A 17,466-nucleotide genomic window follows, 5' to 3' on the forward strand; every position below is an offset into this window, starting at 1 on the left:
GCACCTTCCTGTCCCTTGTCACAAGGTCACAGCCTGGCAGGGACCAGGCAGGGGCCTCCCTCTCCAGCCCCCTGGCGCCCACCCAGCCCTGCTCTCCCCAAGGTGCCTCTCTGGGAAGCAGCTCTGCCCCCTTCCTGTTCAAGGCCTAACTGCGCCCTCTCTGCGGAGCAGTTCCTTTTATACAGGGCTGCCTCAGCCAGCTACACCCTGATTGGCTCCTTTAAAGCTCCTCTCCAATTGGCCAGGGCTCTGCACAGGCTCCCTCCAGCCTACTATAACTCCTTCTGGCCAATGTGGGACAGTTGCTTCCCCCAGTGAGCTAAACAATTTGGCCAATTTGATACTAGTGCATTAAAAGCTTTGGTGTCAGTAAGTCTGCTCTAACTGCTGGACATCACTCCCCTCCCAAAGCTGGGGAATGAATCCAGGAGCCCTGGCTCCCAGTCAAGGCCCACTGCCCTTCCAGAGCCTGGAGCAAAGCCCAGGAACTGAGAATGGAACTTAACAGAGCTCGCAGAACTATACTGGCAGAGGACCTGGCCTGTTTGATCCCTTCCCTGGGACCTTACAGAGTTCATACTCCGGAATACCGGGGGTTTTCTGTCAGGCAGCTATTTTAGGGAGGTTTCCCAGATAAACACCCTTAGGGAGGCCTGGTTTAACAAAGCGGGGGCCTGACTCCATTGTGACTGTTTCTAAAAGGCTCTAGCTTCTGCCGTTTGATGTTTGAAATGGAGCGACTTGGAGCCCAGGAGTGTCCAGAACTACGCACAGAAGTCACAGGATCCTACTCTTTTGTCAAACATCTCGCTACTGGAACTCGTAAGGTGCTAGCGCCTGTCAGTTCTGATTAGGTTTTAAGGCAGTGTCACACCTAGAACTCAAGAGGTTCAAAACAACCAAACATCTAGAAACCAGTTGGTACTGTTGGGTGTGTATTATTGATAGATAGATAGATAGATTAGGTAGGAACCAAATAGAACCCCTTGAGTTCTAGACATATGGATGGTACTTGAGCCTCTTGGGTTCTAGACCTAACAATGTAATTTTTTGACTGGAGTGGGCAGGTGGGATCTCCGGGGTGCAGAGCAAAACCTATTCTGGAATGCCAAGGGCTGGGCGGGCTGTGGAATGGAGAGCAGATTCTCCCAAAAGTGGTGGTAGCACAATAATTACAGTCCCCAATCAGTCACAAATCGAGCTTCTCATCCCCATACACTGGTAGGTTAGAAAGGAAGGAAGGAAGGAGTCAGGCAGCCAATCAGCAAATTGGTCCAGTAAAGTGAGAAGTAAGTTGCAATTCTATTCACAACCCAAAATGTTTTTCTGGTCCCTTGAGGGCCAGCCACGCTACCAGATCAATACCACGCTGCAGCCAACCCTAAACTCGAGGGATTCTTAGTAATGACAGAAAAAGAAAGAGCTGTCAAATGGCCAGAGCAATGAGAGACGTATGTAGGACTTCGGAGTTCCTAGCAGCACCAGTGAGTTTTCTGGCTGATGACCCCCTCTGGACCATGGCTTTGGCTTGAATGGTCTTCCAGCCCTTTGCTCTGAGCATCAGTTTGCAGAAATGTTGCTCCAGATGGGAGAAGCAGGATGAGGAATTGGCACTGGGGTCTCCATCACTCGGTAGTGTAGAGCAGTAATCGGTCTAGAGCAGGGCTTCTCACCACAAATTTTGGTGGTTCCCGGGTGCAATTTTTCTCAAAGACTTTAGGAAAATCAGATAAATATTCACACCTACATGACCAAAGCATTGACATTTATTTATGTAGAGGCTTTTGGCAGACTCAAACCTTGTCTATACTTACCTAGAACGTCGAATCAAGAACCACAACTCCATCTTCGTTAATTGCGTACCATCAGTGCCGTCTTAATTTGACCATCAGTGCCGTCTCCACAGCTGGAGGTTGATGGAAGCAAACACCAGTCGACTTCCCTTACGCCTTGTGAATTGAGGAGTACTGGCGTCAACAGAGGGTTAGAACACAGTGGAAGACCTAAGGCAAGCAGGATCCTGGAAAAGGCTACGGATCTGGTGCCACTGACAACCAACTGAAAAATTGGAGAGACCTAGAATATAAGGAATTCTGGGGAGAGGAGAGACTCTAGAACCCAGGGACACTGCAGGGTTTATAAACAGTGAGATACTTGGAGCTCACCAGGTTTCAGAAACATCGGGAGTCTAGGAACAAATAAATCGCCAAGTTTTCAGCTCTCCCTAAGTCTGGGCAACTTTTTAGTTCTTGACTTCTAACCTGTGTGTTCCACTAGTGCCGGGGCACTGCTGACGAATTAGTCAACAAATGCTGTCTTGACCAAGATGAGAAGAGACATCCTGAAGACCTCCCAGAACTTCTCCCCTCCAGATCCCATCTTGTGGTTCCATTCCAGACCTTCTGGAGATATTGTAATTGTTGAGGCAGGCGACTCTGCCCCCATCCAGCAGGCGGGTCTCCTGGAAAGCCAGGTAGGGAGCGCTGAGAGCAAAGGAGACCAGCCACACACTCATAGCCAGCTTCTCAGCCTGGGCCAGAGAGCAGTGGCTCTGGGACCAGACGGGATGGTGAGTGAGGGTGTAGTGGTCCAGGCTGATGAGGGTGAGCAGGAAGACGGAGGTGAACATGCCACGGAGACGCAGGTGTTGAGGAGTTTGCACGTGGCCGTGCTGAAGACCCCGTGGAAACCCAGGAGGATGTAGATGGCAAAGAAGGGGATCGGCAGGGTGAAGAGGAAGGAGCAGGAGACCAGGATGAGGTTGGGATGGCCCAGGAGGGAAAGGTGCTGTGAGGAGTCAGGCTGATGGGAAGGGGTAGGGGCTGTGAGGGGCTGGGACACGTGAGAAGGGGGGGGTTGTAATGGGCTGTGAGAAGAGTGGAAAAATACAGGGGAGACTGGAGACGAGGGAGAGTCAGCTGTGCAGAGCCCAGGCCTGGCAAACCCCATGTTCCAGTCTCCTCCCTGCACGAACCAGCAAGTCCCTCAGCTTGCTACAGGGAGAACCAGGCGTCCTGGCTCCCAGTCCCCACCCCTGGGCTTTCCCATTCTTGGCTCTCGAGGGTCTGGTTTGCCAAGAATACACACCCAGTCTGGGGAGGGCTTACTGGGGCTGAGGTTTTATGCAGGGCAGGATTTCAAAGGAGTTTTCTCACAGACACACGTCCCCACCACACGTCAATAGCACGAGAGATCTCAGAGCTATTCACCTGCTTTCACCACGGGACTCTTCCCCACTCCCAGAGATGGGTTCAGAACCCAGAAGTCCTGGCTCCCAGCCCCGCCCAAGCTAACCCCTCTTGCTGATCCTTCCCCCACTTGTTGTCCAGATAATGCATCATTTGTGTCTGAGCTTCTCTTGTGAGTTCACAGTTTATTTCTGTGGTTATCTCTGAAGTGCAGCTTGTGTCATGAAAAGGTGCAAAACACAGGCCCTTCCTCCCCACAGGGGCACCTCCCAATAGATGGGCTCCTAGCCCCACATCTGCTGTATTAGTGGGGCTGGGGGCCAGGGCACCTGGGTTCTCTCCCTGCCTCTGGGAGGGGAGCAAGGGCTGGCTCTAAGCTGGTGTCTGATGCCGTGGTGGGTTCTTTGCTTCAACTGTGTCCCGTGACCATTTGTTTACGGTTTGCAGCTTGTGGATCTCAGAGAGGAGCTGGGGGCGGAGAGTGCAGAAGACACAGAGTTAAGGGGAGTGAACTCCCCACACGGAGGAGGGCTCAGGAGTGCTGGGACAGACTCACAAATGCTTTGCTGGAGAAACACACCTCATCCAAGTCTCTATCTGCACTGGCTCCTGCGCCGCCCAGGTGAGTCGAGACGACAGGCAGAGGCAGGTTTTAAGGGGAATTTTCTTTCTAAGACCACGTAGAAGCCAAAGAAATGGGCCATTGTCAAGGCAGACCAGTGGAACTCCCTGCCACAAGGTTAAGATGAGGTAGCAGGGGAGGTCTGTCACAGGGGTGAATTTTACTCTTTTTCACATTAATCGGATGAGGTGTTCGCAACTTGGGAAGTTCTAAGACATAGCACTCCCGTTCCCTCCCACAACCCAAGGGAGGTGGTGGAATCTCCCTCTCTGGAGATATTTAAGAACAGGTTAGATAGACATCTGTCAGGGATGGTGTAGACGGAGCTTGCTCCTGCCTTGAGGGCGGGGGGCTGGACTCGATGACCTCTCGAGGTCCCTTCCAGTCCTATGATTCTATGATTCTATGAACCCTGGAGTTCTCACCCCCATCCCCAGAGTCAAGGAGCAAACCCAGGAGTCATGGCTTCCAGCCCCTCCTTCTCTAATCATTAGGTCATTCTAAAGTTCTTGGTGCTTTGCAGAATGTAAGAATGGCCATACTGGGTCAGACCAAAGATCCATCTAGTCCAGTATCCTGTCTTCTGTTAAAGTCATGGCCTTCACAATATCATCTAGCAAGGAGTTCCACAGGTTGACTGTGCATTGTGTGCATAAATACTTCTTTTTGTTTGTTTAAAACCTGCTACCTATTAATTTAATTTGGTGATCCCAGTTCTTGTGTTACGGGAATGAGTAAATAACTTTTTTTCTTAATTTCCTTTCTCCACACCAGTCATGGTTTTATAGACCTCAATCATATCCCCCATAGTGTCCTCTTTTTTTAAGATGAAAAGTCTGAGATTTTATAACCTCTGCTCATATTGCAGCTGTTCCAAATCCCTGATAATTTTTGTTGCCCTTTTCTGAACTTTTTCCAGTGCCAAGATATCTTTTTTCAGATTTGGTGACCACATCTATATGTAAGATGTGGGTATCCCATGGATTTATACAGAGGCAATAAAGTATTCTCTGTCCAAATCCCAATCCCTTTTTTAATGATTCCTAACATTCTGTTTGCTTTTTTTGGCTGCCACTGCACGCTAAGCGCATGTTCGTAGAGAACTGTCCACAATGACTCCAAGACCTCTCTCAAGAGTGGCAACAGCTAATACAGTCCCCATCAATTTGTACGTATAACTGGGATTATGTTTTCCAATGTGCATTACTTTGCAATTATCAACATTAATATTCATTTGCCGTTTTGTTGCCCCATCACCTAGTTTTGTGAGAGGCTTTTGAAGCTCTTCACAATCTGCTTTACTATCCTGATCAGTTTAGTATCATCTGCAAATGTTGTCACCTCAGTGTTTGCCCCTTTCTCCAGACCATTTCTAAATAAGTTCAGTGCTTTTTTTGGAAGAAAAAAGGTGCCGGTTCTCCGGGGGAAAATTGTTGAGCAAAAGCAAAACAAACAAACAAAAAAGAGGAAAAAAAGGTGGATTGGGGGCTGAAATGCGGTTGGGGCCCCTTTATGAACTGCATGTCCCAAGTGGGTTTCTGTCGGGAGCCAAGCTGCCCCAGGAAAATACCAGTGAAGTCTCCTCTGACAATAGGTGCCAGAACTCTGCAGGGAAATGCTGTTCATTTCCGGTATGCTGGGTAAATAGGTGCTGGCATGCCATACCGGGGCGTACCATCACAAAAAAAGAACTGAATAAGTTGAATAGAATTGGTCCCAGTATGGACCCTTGGAAGACCCCACTAGTTACCTCTCTCCATTCTGAAAACTGACTATTTATTTCTACCCTTTGTTTCCTGTATTTCAATCAGTTATCAATCCATGAGAGGGCCTCCCCTCTTATCCCATGACAACTTACTTTATTTAAAAGCCTTTGGAGAGGGACCTTGTCAAAGGCTTCCTGGAAACTAAGTACACTATATCTACTGGATCCCCCTTGTCCACATGCTCAAAGAACGCTAGTAGATTAGTGAAGCATGATTTCCCTTTAAAAAGAACCATGTTGACCTTCCCCAACAAATCATGTTCATGAATGTGTCTGACAATTCTGATAGAAATGTAGCCGTGTTAGTCTGGGGTAGCTGAAGCAAAATGCAGGACAATGTAGCACTTTAAAGACTAACAAGATGGTCTATTAGATGATGAGCTTTCGTGGGCCAGACCCACTTCCTCAGATCAAATAGTGGAAGAAAATAGTCACAACCATATATACCAAAGGATACAATAAAAAAAAATGAACACATATGAAAAGGACAAATCACATTGCAGAACAGGAGGGGAATGCGGGGGGGGGGGAGGAAGGAAGGAAGGTAAGTGTCTGTGAATTGATGATATTAGAGGTGGGGAGAATGGGATGTTTGTGAGCTAATGGTATTAGAGGTGATAATTGGGGAAACTATCTTGGTAATGGGTAAGATAGCTTGAGTGTTTGTTCATTCCTTTTCGGAGAGTGTCGAATTTTAACATGAATGACAGTTGAGAGGATTCACTTTCAAGTGCAGATGTAAAAGGTCTTTGTAGCAGAATGTAGGTGGTTAAGTCATTGAGAGAGTGTCCTTTCTGCCTGGTACTGATGTTAGACTTACCGGTCTGTAATTGCCAGGGTCACCTCTGGAGCCCTTTTTAAATATTGGCATCATGTTAGTTAAACTCCAGTCGTTACTTGTGGAAGCTGATTTAAAGGACAGGCTACAAACCACAGTTAATTGTTCCGCAATTTCACATTTGAATCCTTTCTGAACTCTTGGGTGAATGCCATCTGGTCCCGAGGACTTGTTAGTGTTCAGTTTATCAATTTGTTCCAAAACCTCCTCTAATGACACCTCAATCTGAGACAATTCCTCTGATTTGTCACCTGAAAAGAATGGCTCAGGTTTGGGAATCTCCCCAATATGTTCTGTCGTAATGGCCGAAGCAAAGAATTCATTTAGCTTCTCTGCAATGACCTTATCATCGTTGAGTGCTCCTTTAGCATCTCAATCGTCCATGGGCCCCACTGGTTGGTTAGCAGGCTTCCTGCTTTTGACATACTTGAGGCTGGCACACCCTGGCCAAGGCTTGATGGGTGCGAAAGCGATTTGGTATAAAAGATTCCAATTTTACAAGGCCATGGCTGGGGTACAGTCTGAGGTAATAACCCAGGGTATGTCTACACTACCCTCCTAGTTCGAACTAGGAGGGTAATGTAGGCATACCGCACTTGCAAATGAAGCCGGGGATTTGAATTTCCTGGGCTTCATTTGCATAAGAGGGGAGCCGCCATGTTTAAAACCCCACTGGTTCGAACCCCGTGCAGCGCGGCTACACGGGGCATGAACTAGGTAGTTCGAACTAGGTTTCCTAGTTCGAACTACCGTTACTCCTCGTGAAATGAGGAGTAACAGTAGTTCGAACTAGGAAGCCTAGTTCGAACTACCTAGTTCGTGCCCCATGTAGCCGCGCTGCACGGGGTTCGAACCAGCGGGGTTTTAAAAATGGCGGCTCCCCGCTTATGCAAATGAAGCCCGGGAAATTCAAATCCCGGGCTTCATTTGCAAGTGCGGTATGCCTACATTACCCCGCTAGTTCGAACTAGGAGGGTAGTGTAGACATACCCCCAGAGAAGCAGCTTTGAGGACAGAGGCTTCCTGTGTTACAGGGAGGGGGGAAGAACCCTGCCCGTTCCCATGGGCCGGGTGTAGCAGCAGTTCCCGTGACAGGTAGATAACAGCTTGTTCCACCTTGTAGCAGAGAGTTCCACTGGTGTCAGGTCCTGCAGGCTAGTAGACAGCAACACCGATGTGACCTTCTGAGCCGACCCCTCCCTGGAGATAGATTGGAGCCAGGCCTCCTAGAGGGGAAAGGCCCCATAGTCCATCCCCACCCCTCTGAGCCAGCCTGTCCTCCAGCTCACAGCCACGTGGTGTTCTCAGTGTAGCTGTGTGTTAGACCACCTACACTAGGGCTTTGTCTAGACTCCACCCCTTTTGCGGAAAAGGGATGCAGATTAGACACAGTGCAATTGCAAATGCAGCGGAGATTTAAATCTCCCCCGCTTCATTTGCATGAACATGGCTGCCGCTTTTTTCCGGCTCGGGGCTTTGCCGGCAAAAAGTGCCAGTCTAGACGCAGATCTTTCGGAAAATAAAGCCTTTTCCGAAAGATCCCTTATTCCTGATTTTAAGAGGAATAAGGGATCTTTCAGAAAAGGCTTTATTTTCCGAAAGATCTGCGTCTAGACTGGCGCTTTTTGCTGGCAAAGCCCCGAGCCAGAAAAAAGCGGCAGCCATGTTCATGCAAATGAAGCGGGGGAGATTTAAATCCCCGCTTCATTTGCAATTGCGATGTGTCTAATCTGCATCCCTTTTCTGCAAAAGGGGTGCAGTCTAGACACAGTCTAGGGCTACTTAACACTCATGTGGCCCACGACCCATTGGTTTGTGGCCCACGGTGCAGTTAGGATTTACATGGGGCTTGACACGTTGCCCACAAGTGGGAGCCAAAACAAAAAAGGAGTCAATAGAACTATGGCATTTTATTAATAACAGCAGAACTGACTTAAGTGGGCCTGTGTATTGTGTAGTCTTGCCTTAATCTTTGTATTCATGCCCATCAGTGTGAAAGAAGCTATTTGCATTTATTTGCATATGTATTTACATGTTTATGCAACCACACTTAAGTTGCGGTCCTCAACATGTGCTGTGAGTATCATTGTGGCTCCCGGGGCTTCCAAAGTTGAGTAGCCCTGGACTAGACTGTCCCCTTCCTCTGTCCTGCCATGTCTGCTCTTCCTCCTCTGCTGCTCATCACTCCACCTTGCAGCAGTGAGTTCCACTGGCCATAGCCCAGTTGCTGAGCATATCCAGCCTGGATGTTCTAAAGGACCAGATAGGGCCCGTAAATTCTGCTAAGATTCTGTCTTCTCCAATGGTATATTCCCAGCCCATTGTGGCATTTCTCCTTTCCTCCTCTTCCACACTCCTCTCATCCTGTGTTGTGCCTTCCAAATCTAACGCCTCTTCTGTCTCTCCCCAGGGAACCATGGAACACAAGATCACAACTCTCCCACCAACCACAGAGGCAAACTCCAGCCAGAGCCCAGCAGCTGTGAGCCCCATTCACCTGGCCACAGTCGGGTTGCTCTTCATCACCTTACTGGTGGGTGTGGTGGGGAACGGGCTGTACCTGTGGGTGCTGGGGCTGAAGATGAGGAGGACGGTGACCACGCTCTGGTTCCTCCACCTGGTCTCCAGTTCTGTTCTCATCACCCTGCTGATCCCCTTCTTCGCCACCTACGTCCTCCTGGGTTTCCACTGGGTCTTCGGCACGGCCATGTGCAAACTCCTCAACACCTGCGTCTCCCTAGCCATGTTCTCCTCTGCCTCCCTGCTCACCCTCATCAGCCTGGACCGCTACATCCTCATTCACCATCCCATCTGGTCCCAGAACCACCGCACCGTGCACCGGGCTGGGAAGCTGGCTGTGGGTGTGTGGCTGGTCTCCTTTGCTCTCAGCGCTCCCAACTTGGCTTTCCGGGAGACCTGTGAGGTGAACAGGGGCAGAATCGCCTGCCTCAACAACTATGCTCTTTCCAAAGACTGGGACAGAGCTGAGATGCTGGATCTGGGGAGACAGATCCATCTGGCTGACTTTGTGATCCAGTTCCTTCTGGGCTTCCTGCTGCCCTTCTGCACCATGGCAGGATGCTACAGCCGGGTGGTGTTGAAGATGAAGGAGAAGAGACTGCTTTGGGCTGGGAAGCCCTTCAAAGTCATGGTGGCTGCAGTGGTTTCCTTCTTCCTTGGCTGGCTGCCCTACCACCTCTACTACGGATTAAAGCTCTACAAGGATGTACCAGAGTCGGTGACGGGCGCTGTCTTGTTCATTTACGCTGTCATGTCCTGCTTCAATGCCTGTTGCACCCCAATCCTCTACCTGTTTGTGGGGGAGAAGTTCTGGGAGGTCTTCAGGACGTCTTTTCTCACCCTGGTCAAGGCGGCGTTTGTCGATGATCTTGAGCGCAGTGTCCACGAGTCTAGTGGAAGACACGGGTCAGAATTGCAGAACATTTAAAAGGGGATGATCTGAATTTGCATGGTCTTAGGGAGAGTTGAAAACATGACATGCCCCATTCATTGTTAGACCCCCCCAATGGTTCTTATGCCTGGTGAGTTCCAGGTGTCTCACTGTTTATAAACCCAAAGTGTTCCTAGATTCTAGATTCACAACTATCTCCAGATTCCCCTGGGTTCCAGATCTATCAATATTTTCAATCTCTGACAGTCGTCAGTGGCACCTTTTACTGGCACCAGAGTAGTAGCTAGATCTAGAACCTTGTTTGGTAAAATCTCTCACTGTGTTGTAACCTGAGTCGCTTGGTTTCTCCATCGCTAGCTGGCTCTAGAATCTCATTCATTCTAAGTCTCTCTGTTCAAACGCCAGATCATTTGTGGGTCATCCTGTGTTGTGAGCTGGGGATCTCTCCAGGTTGTGGGACACCCCTCTGCCCTCATGAAAGGACTTCAGCATACCACGAGCCCTTCCTCTCCCTGGGGTCTGTCTCAATCTGTGAGGTGCTGGTGAAGCATCTGGGGTATTAAAGCGGGGAAGTTGGAAACCAGGAACTTACAGACCAGATGGGGCGGAGCATGTAACAGACCTGCCCCCTGCGGCGGTGCTGACTGACAGGAATCAAATCCCACTTCATTGTCTCTGTGTTAAGCCACAGCGCTGGAGTCCCTCAGTCTCAGACCGTGTCCACGTGGGGGTACTGTGTAGCACTCCATGTCTCAGGCCAAAGGAAATTAAAATGCTTCTCCCTGGGGCCAGTGTCTGTAGGCGTATGTAACAGGAGGATTGAGGGGCTTTCCACGAGCACCCCGGCTAGGCCTGCTTCAGTCAGCAGGAGTCTTTCAAAAGCCTTGCAGCTACTCACCCCTCCAGCCGAGTCCCACGCCACAGGGGTGTTCACAGCCCCCTGCTGGGGTGCACCTCGAATAGGGCCCAGCCTGGTGTTCTTTGCTGAGTGTCCGAGTCCAATCCAGGCTCAGTCTATTTCCCGGCTCAGGAGGAGAGCAGTGCCAGGGGAGCTGTCCTGGAGACAGTGTCCAGACAGCTCCCCCCACTCAGAATTATGTCTGGTTCCACCAGCCCTTTTAACCATCTCCTTTCAGGTCTGGCCGCAACTGAGCTGCTACTGAGCCTGTGGCTTCTCTTATAGTCCTCCCCAGTTCCTGGTTGGCTGGTTATTCCATGGCCTCTCCAGCCTCCTGGAGGACTTCTCTATGGCCTTAAGGCCTAGTCCCATTACACCCCAATACAGCATGTGGCTGGGTAGATTAGGCCCTGAGATTTTTTGCTAGAAGCCTCGTGGCTTTGCCCCAGAAAAGCTCAAGGAAATGGATCCTCCAAGCTGCCTCAAGTGGCTGTGAGGGAAGCAGCCAATGAGAGAGCTGCAGACAGCAGCCAATGGGGGCCAAGCAGGCCCATATAAAAGGGGCTGCAGTGCAGCGCACCGTGGTGTTTCTTGCTGCAGTTGGAGGGGTGTTGCTGGAAGTGACAGGACCTTGGACAGAGCAGTGCTGCTGGGGATGGTGAGATGCGGGTCCTGGCTGAAGAACATGCTGGGGCCACAGGGAATTGTAGCAGTGACTGGGTGTGCTGAAGGGGACAAGGCAGATGGCTGAGGTCTATAGGGCCCTGGGGTGGAGTCTGGCGCAGTGGGGGGACCTGGGTTCTACCCCCCCATGAGGACTTTGGATGCACCTGAAAAGAGGGATCTGAACTCTGTTACTGGCTGGACACGTCCCAAGAGGGAGGAGGCCTCGCCTCCATGGAGGGAGCCCTGAAGAATTCAAGGGCAGGGCAATCGTAGGGAGCCCAGAGGGGCTGGAGCCACCCAGACGGGCTCTGTGCTGGGCCTCGTGGGACAGATCATCAAGTCTGGGACTGGGGAGTCTTTCATTCCCTCTGCGAGGCCCCGTGGGCTAGTTCCACCCGGCGAGCTGGCCGGGCAGTGCCTGTGCGCTATGTGCTCCTGGAAACACAGGCAGCTCGTACGGCAGGTCTCCCACAGCGTCATCATTCTTGTGGCTTGTCTCTGCCCCCTCCCTGATCTATCGCTGCTCCCGGGACTGGGGGCATTGGAACCAGACGCAGGCTCCTGGCAGGCAGGTCTAGCCCGGCCGTGAGGCGAACTGAAGTGGCTGCATCAGGTGCGGGGGGGGGGGGGGGGGACACACCACTAGGACCCAGAGTGAGGACAATTGTGTCTGCTGCGGGTGCATATGTAAGTAGCAGAGCAGTCCCCTGAGAGGAGCAGAACAGGAACAAGGCAGAATTGAACCTTTCAAAGTTTTGGCCCAAGCGAGGGGGCCTGGGGATGTCATTTGAGCTCCCCACCTCAGGTGCCAAAATGTTGTGGGCCGGCCATTCTGTCAGGGATCGAACAGGCCGAATAGTCTAGATCCTAGAAGGGAGAAACCGGGGCAAGGACTCCTGGGTTCAGTCCCAGCTCTGGGAGGGCAGTGGGGTCTATGGGTTAGAGCTGGTAGCCCAGCTCTTTGAATCATAGAATCCTTGCGTGGGAAGAGCTCTCAGGAGGCATCGAGTCCAGCCCCCTGCCCAAAGCAGGACGAATCCCAACTCAATCAGCCCAGCCAGGGCTTCGTCCAGCTGGGACTTAAACACCCCTAGGGATGGAGATTCCACCCCCTCCCTAGGGAACCCAGCCCAGGGCTTCCCCACCCGCCTAGGGAAATCGTTTTTCCTAACCTCCAACCTAGACCTCCCCCTCTGCAACTTGAGACCATTGCTGCTTGTTCTGTCACGTGTTGCTAGTGAGAACAGCCTCTCTCCAGCCCCTTTGGACCCCCCCTTCCGGGAGTTGAAGGCTGCGATGAAATCCCCCCTCCCTCTTCTCTAATGCAGACTGAACAAGCCCTAATCCCTCAGCCTCTCCTCATAGGTCTTGTGCTCCAGCCCCTGTATCATTCTGGTCGCTCTCTGCTGGACCCTCTTCAATGTGTCCACATCCTTTCTATAGTGGGGACCCAGAACTCAACACAATTCTCCAGATGTGGCCTCACCAGAGCCAAATAAAGGGGAACAATCGCTTCTCTGGATCTGCTGGCAATGCTCCTCCTAATGCAACCTGATATGCCACTAGCTTTCTTGGCTGCAAGGGCGCCCTGTTGACTCATCTCCAGCTTCTCATCCACTGGGATCCCCAAGGCCTTTTCTCCCAAACTGCTACTTAGCCAGACACTCCCCAGCCGGTAGGAGGGCTTAGGATTCTTCTGTCCCATGGGCAGGATTCTGCACATGTTCTTTTGGAACCTCTCTCTTTGGGCCCAATACTCGAATTTATCTAGGCCTCTCTGGACCCTGTCCCTGCCCTCCAGCGTATCTACCTCTCCCCCTAGCTTGGTGTCATCTGCGAACTTGCTGAGGGTGCAGTCCATCCCCTCAGCCAGGTCATTAACAAAGATCCTGAACAGTGCCGTCTCTGCGGACATTGATGCTGCTGGCCACACGCATGGGTCTGTTCTTGTCAGTTCCCCTCTCTGCTTGCGTTTGGTTCGTTCTCACACCACAACAAGTGCTGCCGAGAAAGTCGCCGCCCCCTCCCCGCAGCTGATACCTGCGTAGTCAGGCCACACTTTGTCATTGCTGGATCTGGCTTGCACGCCGACCACAGTTGGAGCCACGGCTCACACGCCGTTTTAGCAGCAAAAGCCACAGCAGCTGGGTCAGCTGCTTAAAACCCGGCTGAAGTTGCAGCCCTGCAGAGCCTGGTCCCGTGACCTGGAGCTGCAGCCGCATGTGACTATGCAGGGTCCCCAACCGGTGTGTTTGAGTCCCACCCCCGGCAGGTTTTGCTCTGAGAACATCTCTGTTCCTGCTGGACGTAGTGAATACAAGCAGAGAGCGGGTAAGTTTAGAAGATAGGATACAGAGAGAACAAGTTAAAAATCACTTAGGAAAGTTAGATGTCAGCAAGTCACCAGGTCCTGATGAAATGCATCCCAGGATACTCAAGGAGCTGATAGAGGAGGTATCTGAGCCTTTAGCTATGATCTTTGAAAAATCATGGCAGACAGGGGAGATTCCAGAAGACTGGAAAAGGGCAAATATTGTGCCCATCTATAAAAAGGGGAATAAGAACAACCCAGGAAACTACAGACCGGTCAGTTTAACGTCTGTCCCAGGGAAGATAATGGAGCAGGTAATTAAGGAAATCATATGCAAACACTTGGAAGGTAATAAAGTGATAGGGAATAGCCAGCATGGGTTTGTGAAGAACAAGTCATGCCAAACTAATCTGATAGCTTTCTTTGATAGGCTAACGAGCCTTGTGGATAAGGGAGAAGCGGTGGATGTCATATACCTAGACTTTAGTAAGGCATTTGATACGGTCTCGCATGATATTCTTATTGATAAACTAGGCAAATATAACTTAGGGTATGTCTACACTACCCCCCCACTAGTTCGAACTAGCGGGGTAATGTAGGCATACCGCACTTGCAAATGAAGCCCGGGATTTGAATTTCCCGGGCTTCATTTGCATAAGCGGGGAGCCGCCATTTTTAAAACCCCGCTGGTTCGAACCCCGTGCAGCGCGGCTACACGGGGCACGAACTAAGTAGTTCGAACTAGGAACGAGGTGTACCGGTAGTTCGGAATAGGAATCCTAGTTCGAACTACCTAGTTCGAGCCCCGTGTAGCCGCGCTGCATGTGGTTCAAACCAGCGGGGTTTTAAAAATGGCGGTTCCCCGCTTATGCAAATGAAGCCCGGGAAATTCAAATCCCGGGCTTCATTTGCAAGTGCGGTATGCCTACATTACCCTCCTAGTTCGAACTAGGAGGGTAGTGTAGACATACCCTCAGATAGGGCCACGATAAGGTGGGTGCATAATTGGCTGGATAACCGTAGTCAGAAAGTTGTTGTTAACAGTTCTAAATCCTGCTGGAAAGGGATAACAAGTGGAGTTCCTCAAGGGTCTGTTTTGGGACCCGTACTGTTCAATATCTTCATCAATGATGTAGATATTGGGATAGAGAGTACGCTTATTAAGTTTGCAGATGATACCAAACTGGGTGGGGTTGCAACTTCTTTGGAGGATAGGGACATAATTCAAAATGACCTTAGCAAGTTAGAGAGATGGTCAGAGGTAAACAGGATGAGGTTTAATAAAGAGAAATGCAAAGTGCTCCACTTAGGAAGGAACAATCAGTTCCATACATACAAGATGGGAAGCGACTGTCTAGGAAGGAGCATGGCGGAAAGGGATCTAGGGGTCATAGTGGACCACAAGTTGAATATGAGTCAACAGTGTGATGCTGTTTCAAAAAAAGCAAATATGATTCTAGGTTGTATCAACAGGTGTGTGGTAAGCAAAACTCGTGAAGTCATTCTGCCGCTCTACTCTGCACTAGTTAGGCCTCAGCCGGAGTACTGTGTCCAGTTCTGGGCGCCACATTTCAAGAAAGATGTGGAGAAATTGGAAAGGGTACAGAGAAGAGCGACAAGAATGATTAAAGGTTTAGAGAACATGACCTATGAAGCCAGGCTTCATGAACTGGGCTTGTTTAGTTTGGAAAAAAGAAGATTAAGGGGGGACATGATAGCGGTTTTCAAATATCTAAAAGGGTGTCACAAGGAGGAAGGAGAAAATTTGTTCCTCTTGGTTTCTGAGGACAGGACTAGGAGTAATGGGCTTAAAGTGCAGCAGGGGAGGTTTAGATTGGACATTAGGAAAAAATTCCTAACTGTCAGGGTGGTCAAATATTGGAATAAATTGCCAAGGGAGGTGGTGGAATCTCCCTCTCTGGAGATATTTAAGAACAGGTTAGATAGACATCTGTCAGGGATGGTGTAGACAGAGCTTGGTCCTGCCTTGAGGGCGGGGGGCTGGACTCGATGACCTCTCGAGGTCCCTTCCAGTCCTATTATTCTATGTTTCAAAGGCCTCACAGGCCCAGTGGGGTTGTCTTGAAACATGAGAGCTTTTTGGCCCTCTGAGGAAAGGGGCAAGAACCAACAAGATTGGTCAAGGGGCCTTACATAGACCTTCCCCCACCTGATGTAGGGTCTCTGAATTTTTTTCAGGTGGAAACTTAGATCTCCTTGGACTCCAGCCCAGTAGCACAGGGGCTGTCGGAGAGATTGTGCCCTTTTCTCCCCAGTGGGTATGTCTAGACTACATGCCTCTGCTGACAGAGGCATGTAGATTAGGCTACCTGACATAGTCAGTGAAGCGGGGATTTAAATAATCACTGCTTCATTAAAATAAAAACGGCCACCACGCTGTACCGACGATCAGCTGATCCGGCACAGCACGGCAGTCTAGACGCGGATCTGTCGGCAGGGGAAGCCTTTGCCGACCGATCCCGTAAACCTCGTTGATTAGGCATGTCGGGTAGCCTAATCTACATGCCTCTGTCGGCAGAGGTATGTAGTCTAGACATACTGAGTGAGACCACCAGGCATCAGGCTGCTTGTAGATCAGCGTTTCTCAGCCAGTGGTACCCTTAGGGGTAATTGAGAGAAGTCTGGGGAGTATGTGAACAGAACTGAAACTTAGAGAAAACTGAATTTTTGTTTCAAGTTTTACAGCCTTTATTATTTTTGCACTTGTTACACCCAAAAATGTCATGGCCTGCCTGGCTACAATTAAGTTTTTTAAATAAATATGTTGCAATGGCAGGAGAAAATGGTGTGTCTGAAAACGGTAGGTACTGGGGGTACTTATATATTAAACTATATATATTTTAAAAAGGGGGTACTTTATAATGAAAGGTTGAAAAACACAGAGCCAGGCCGGGGAAGATTGCAGATCCATAGGGATTGATTCTCTGCCCTCCTCGCTCCGTGTCTATTAGGGAGGAAAAAGTGCAACTGTGTACACAGCCAACAAGCCCGGGGTCATCGGCCAACCTTCATTGCTACACGCAGGCTCCCGGTACGCACCAAACCTCCTGGAGGGGGAGAGGGAGGGGGAGGCAGTGTTTGTAGGCAAGCACTGGCCTGTCTCCCATGGCCTGTGAGAGGGAGGGGTCATCCTCCAGGGTCCGGTGTACGTTGATTGTCAGTGATGTGCTGGAGGGGTCTAAGCTGGGGGCTGTGGGACCTGGTCTACACGAGAGAATTAATTTGAAATAACAAGCGGGGCCTCCGCACTGCCAAGCCCGTTATTTCAAAATCTGCCCTCCTGCTTTCCTCGAGAATAAGGGTCATACTGAAATAGCGGTTGTGTGGACACTCCACTGCTGCTATTTTGAAATAACGCCCCCCACCAGAGACATTCAAACTCCTTACTCCCCAGTGCTTCTTGGGGAGGGCTGACGGATGGTTTAACAAAAACACTGAACTCCTCGCCCCCCCCCCCCTCAGTAAAAACCACCAGGAAAAAATTCTGTTGAGAAAAAAAAAAGGGGGGAGCCAAAGTTATTAAGCAAAAGGTGCACCACTCCCTCCAGTTTGGGACCACACAGAACCCACAATGCACCCACATGTACCCCTGAGCCAGGCCTCCCGCAGCGTCCCCCATCCCTATGCTCTCACCCCCCTCAAACCCAGTCCCTCCTAGAGCCCCCCATCCCAGTGCACTCCCTCTCCCCCAGAGCCCCGTCACCAATCAAATCTCCCCCGTCCCCCGCAGAGCCAGGCTCCTGAG

General features: G+C 50.4%; 1 protein-coding gene across 1 annotated transcript; it reads left to right on the plus strand.

Annotated features, from left to right (window-relative positions):
- Positions 1 to 3,621: 3,621 nt before the first annotated feature.
- LOC102459983 (putative G protein-coupled receptor 33) lies at positions 3,622 to 11,114 on the plus strand. Its single transcript, XM_089772644.1, has 2 exons — positions 3,622 to 3,810; positions 8,824 to 11,114. Exon 2 carries the CDS (start codon positions 8,830 to 8,832, stop codon positions 9,859 to 9,861), a length of 1,032 nt encoding a protein of 343 aa, XP_089628770.1. The 5' UTR covers positions 3,622 to 3,810; positions 8,824 to 8,829; the 3' UTR covers positions 9,862 to 11,114.
- Positions 11,115 to 17,466: the final 6,352 nt, after the last annotated feature.

Source organism: Pelodiscus sinensis, chromosome 22 (genome assembly GCF_052426305.1).
Source record: "Pelodiscus sinensis isolate ZL-2025 chromosome 22, ASM5242630v1, whole genome shotgun sequence".
NCBI lineage: Eukaryota > Metazoa > Chordata > Testudines > Trionychidae > Pelodiscus > Pelodiscus sinensis.